At 27.2% G+C, this 5,000-nt stretch overlaps 1 protein-coding gene across 6 annotated transcripts in view; it reads right to left on the reverse strand.

Annotated features, from left to right (window-relative positions):
* The window catches only part of LOC124953062 (protein bric-a-brac 2-like), a 32,638-nt gene that overhangs the window by 14,440 nt on the left and 13,198 nt on the right, over window positions 1-5,000 (reverse strand). The window contains exon 6 of one of the 6 annotated variants that reach the window (XM_047503932.1): window positions 1-1,706. This exon is cut by the window's left edge and continues 592 nt beyond it. The exons of the other annotated variants lie outside the window; for them this stretch is intronic. Coding sequence (XP_047359888.1) covers window positions 1,438-1,706 — 269 coding nt within the window. The 3' untranslated portion in view covers window positions 1-1,437. The remainder of the gene's footprint in view (window positions 1,707-5,000) is intronic. 6 annotated transcript variants of the gene reach the window in all.

Genomic DNA, 5,000 nt, shown 5'->3' on the forward strand with positions numbered 1-5,000 from the left:
TAATAATAATAATAATAATAATAATAATAATAATAATAATAATAATAATAATAATAATAATAATAATGATAATAATAATGGCAATAATAATAATAACTACAATAATAAAATAATCACGCGAACTGTAGGAATATTTGCAGAGACTATTTCTTTTGTCCTAAGTAAATTATATATAAGTTTTCTATCTTACTTAATTACAATAATGATAATATATAATTATTATCAAACACTTGCAAACTTCAGTTCGGTGATCGAACTTATAGTCTGATCTCGAAACGACGTACACTCCTATGGAATAATATTTAACAAAGTACGCAGGAGAATCTCATGTGAAGTATTTGTTTAATATATATTATGTGACAAATTTTTAATAACAAAATCAAATGAAAAAATGGCAAGAACATCGTATTGGCAGTACGTGGAAAGAAACCTTAAACTTTCCTGTTAATAAAAAAGAAAAAAAAAAAAAGAAACAAGAAAAAGAGAAAAGGAAAAGAAAACATAAACAAACAAAAATCTAATGATCTAAATTTTGATCACAAGATCATGAATCTCAAATCCTTTAGATGTTTCTATTTCTAATATAGAAACATTTTTCATTATGAAGATTGAACATATAAATTTAAAAATTCGAAGGAGTTACTGTACGACAATTTAAATCAGTTTAATATCGTTCTAAAATTATTTCTAATCACATTTGAAGAGCTATTCGATTGAATTTCTTATTGTCAAGAAATATTTTATTTTCCTATTAGAAGAATATAACACTATAATCATACCATCGAGGTCGTCGAATCGGATCACATTATACATAGATGAAGATTATACTAACTAGGCTATACACAGAAGCAACGCACGACGTATAAAGAGGAGCGATAGAATAAAAAAAGAGAAGAAAAGAATAAGAAGAAGAAGAAGAGAAAAAGATTTCCTAATTTTCCCCTCGCTCTCCTTTCTAATTTTTTTTTTTTTTTTTTTTTTTTTTTTTTGAAATCAATAACATTTTCACACGCGGATGCTCTCGTCCCTCTTGATCTTACGCACGTAAGCTTACAGCTAGACGCACACGTATAATTAAAATATACTATGTATAATTAATGCATAGTATAGTATACGTTATCAATTTTTAAACGTACTATATAAATAACATACAGATATGTATACAGCACAATATTGATTATTAAATATATACTATAAATATAATATAGTATATTCGTATTAATTGTATACTATATACTATATGTATTGTATACTTAAAGGAACAAATATACAATACATATAGTATTTAGTATATATATATATACGTAACTATACATTACAAACATAGTATAGTATACACTATACACACATAATGGTACAGTATAAACTATATATATGCATATACGTGTCCGTAAGCTCGAAAAAATCGCGTCTTGAATAATCGCAGGTACACCTCGATTACTTCACTCCGTGTACATTCACCATATGGCAGCGCATCGTATACTTCCTCGTGAAGACAGCCTGACAGATAGGACAGATGGTGTCACCCCTATGTATACTCCGATGATGCGCAAGAGAGTCTCCACGATTGTAGGTACGGCCGCAGACATCGCACACCCAACGACCGCTTTCGTCATGTAGAGGCTTTGAACGCCTCCTGACACCCTCCTGACAAACGAGGATCGCTTGTTGCTGATTCCCATAAGGAGGCGCTTCGTGCTTTGGTTCTGCGCACACAATCCAAAGTGTTTCCCATACACACACGGCCTCATCACACACATTTATTTAATAGTCATTCTAAACAATTTTTCTTTTTTTTTTTTTAATTTCCCTTTTTTTTAAGGTTTTAGTTTTACTTATGGTGTGCAATCTCTCAAGCTGCGATTCTATAGTAGAGAAGAGACTCTAAAAGTCAACGTGTGACTTTTTGTGTTCCATTCGTTTTGTGTTTTTTTTTTTTATTATTACTAAAAATCTTGTTCTTGTTTTATCTCTTATCCTATTGTTCTTAGTTTGTATTGTTATTGTTGTCGGTATTGTTGATGGGTATTTTCTGTCTTGTATTGTATGTATGTAATTGTTCCCTCTCCCTTATGATTTGCAAGAGAAATTTGTATGGCGGTAAGGAGTAAGGCAGGAGATGAATGAAGCGTATATATGATATTGAGAAGTTACTGACGCTAAGTAAGACATAGCAAGGAAGAAGAATTCTCCCTTCCTAAAAATGATTTATTTTTTTTTTTATTTTTTTTTTTTTAAGAAAGCTAAGGGACCTAATTCACCTAATCGGATCTATCTCTGAGTATTAATAACGTCCCCAGAGGAAATTTTCTATGATTTCGAGAAAATGTAGCAAAGGTTCTTTCATTGTCAAGTCAAGAGGGGCGATTCTTTTCTTTTTTTTTATTACATCTCCTTTCAAGACTATCATCGAACGATATAATTATTTCGCTAATTAATAAATTCGAAGAATCACCCTGTCTTTCCACGTTTTTACAAATGGATTTGATGTGTCATTAATGTGAACATATATATATATATATATATATAGTATAATATATATATATAGTTCGTTCAAAAGAAGACGAGTCAAGTTCAGTAAACGAAACAGTCGCACCCTAAACGCGTGATAGATGCATGGGGACTTCAGGTATTGGCTGGCGAACAATAATCAATTATTGAATTCAAGAATGAATTTTTATTAATCATTGTTAGGGTTTTTTTCGACTTCCCATCTGAAAACTCTTATAATATTTAAAGATTGTAAGTAGGCTTCTTATTCGATCATGTCCCCACATTCATTTGTTTACTTTTCTTGACTCGTCTCGTTGAACAGACTATAGATGTGTATACATACATACATACATACATACATACATACATACATACATACATACATACATACATCCATACATACATACATATATATATATATATGTATGTTATATATACGTATATGTATATGTATATGTTGATACAGTGAGTGGTTCTGTATGTTAAATTTGTAACCGCTATGAGTAAGTACAGATCCCATAAGCATATTTAATTAAGCTTCCAGCCAGAAAAAAGGGTTTAGGGTTTTGGGTAAAAGTGGGCGTGGGGGTAATGGAGGTGAGTTCATTGGAGTGTCGAAATGTGAAAAAGCTTGTGGATATTGAGATTCATGCGATCTATCGATGTTAACCGAGTATAACTTATACATTTAGAAAAATAAATTATATATATATATATATCGCTGATTTTTCATCTCTTATAGTATATTGTGATCATTCATTTATACGTCATGTTTTCTTTTTTCTTCTTCTTTTGCATTATGTCTTTCGTTCGATACATCAAACTGCGTCGATTAGTATAATAACGGTCTCATTTTATCTTTTAAACCTAATTTATACTCGATAACAAATATTCTATGGCAGAAGTTTCTAAATTAAAATAAAAAAAAATAAAATATAATATAATAATAATTGAAGTAGTACGATGTTATATTACTAAAGAAATATTTAGGAACGTAATCACATAAAAATTGATAATCAATTCATTTTCTCGGATGCAAAGCTCTTTTATGTGCCATACGTATGTCAGTCTGTTAAAAAATAATAAATTAAAAATTATAATTATAATATCAAACAAAAATTTGATTATGTATAACTACAAAATCTTTGTAATACAAAAAAAAAAAAAAAAAAAAAAAAAAAAAAAGAAAAAAAGAAGAAAAAAAAAAAGAAAAAAAAAAAGAAAAGAAAAAAAAAAGAAAAAAAAAAACAGACAGACAATATTAAATTTTGATCATATCGCGATGCATCTATAATTGTATAAATAAAAATGATTAAATATAAACTAATGAAATATAAAATATAAAGATACAATAATCTTTTTATAAATTTGATTGACGATGATAGATATGATCATTTAACTCGGTGATGCTTTAGGAACATTATGAAATAAAAATTTTGTAAAAATATCGTTAATTTTACAATCATTTCAACTTTTTTTTCTTTGCTTAAAACATATGATTAACACTTTCGCGTCCGTAAAATTTTGTTTATCTACATGTAAAATTGAATATTAACATCATTTTAATCATAATACGTTCGAGGGAATAATAATAAATTCCTATCACAAAAATAATACACAACAATAATAAAAATAAAAATTGGTTAGAAAAAAATTTTAAAGAGAACGATCATTTCGTATTTTTTTTTACAGATCTATAACTCGATTCTTTTAATTATATAATTAAATTAAAAGAAAAAAATAATAAAAATAAAAATAAAAATAAAAAAAAATAAAAAAAAAGAATAAATATATACAATTTCTCTAATAATCGAAGGTATGATAATTTTCGAAACATTCTTTTTTGCAAAGAGGAATATCGCAAAAATCGCATACATAAGATGTATCCTTACGTATACCATGAACATAACAAACTCGACAACGTTTTTGCGGACATTTCTTTCTCCCCAAACTTATTATTTTTCTTAAACGATGCTGCTTCATATTCATCGATAGTCTTTCAGGTGGATCATCCTTAACTCGTTGATCTTTTCCTGTAATTGACATGCAGTCTTGCTTGAAGTCTAAATTATATAATATATATAAATATTATATATATATATATATATATATGTATATATATATAAATATTAATATTTCAATTATTAATTATGTGATTACAATGAATGATGTGAAGTTTAAGTAGATCGTTATTTTAATTAAGAACATGTTCCGTTAAGAAAAAAAAAGAAAAATATTATTAAACAAAAAAACAACAACAACAATAATAATAATAATAATAATAATAATAATAATAATAATAATAATAATAATAAGAGTGAATAAACATTAGCTTTGTCTTTTAATTATAAATATTTTTCCATGCAAGTCAACGAATGCAAGACAAAATGTTACGAGTGTAATTGCAATAACTGAACGGATACGAAAGTGTTAAAAATAAGTACCTTAAAATTATTATAATTTAATCGCTTTATCACCGATTTATTCGTTTCTCTATGTTTAATCAT

This window comes from Vespa velutina, chromosome 11 (assembly GCF_912470025.1).
Source record: "Vespa velutina chromosome 11, iVesVel2.1, whole genome shotgun sequence".
In the NCBI taxonomy this organism is placed as follows: Eukaryota; Metazoa; Arthropoda; class Insecta; order Hymenoptera; family Vespidae; genus Vespa; species Vespa velutina.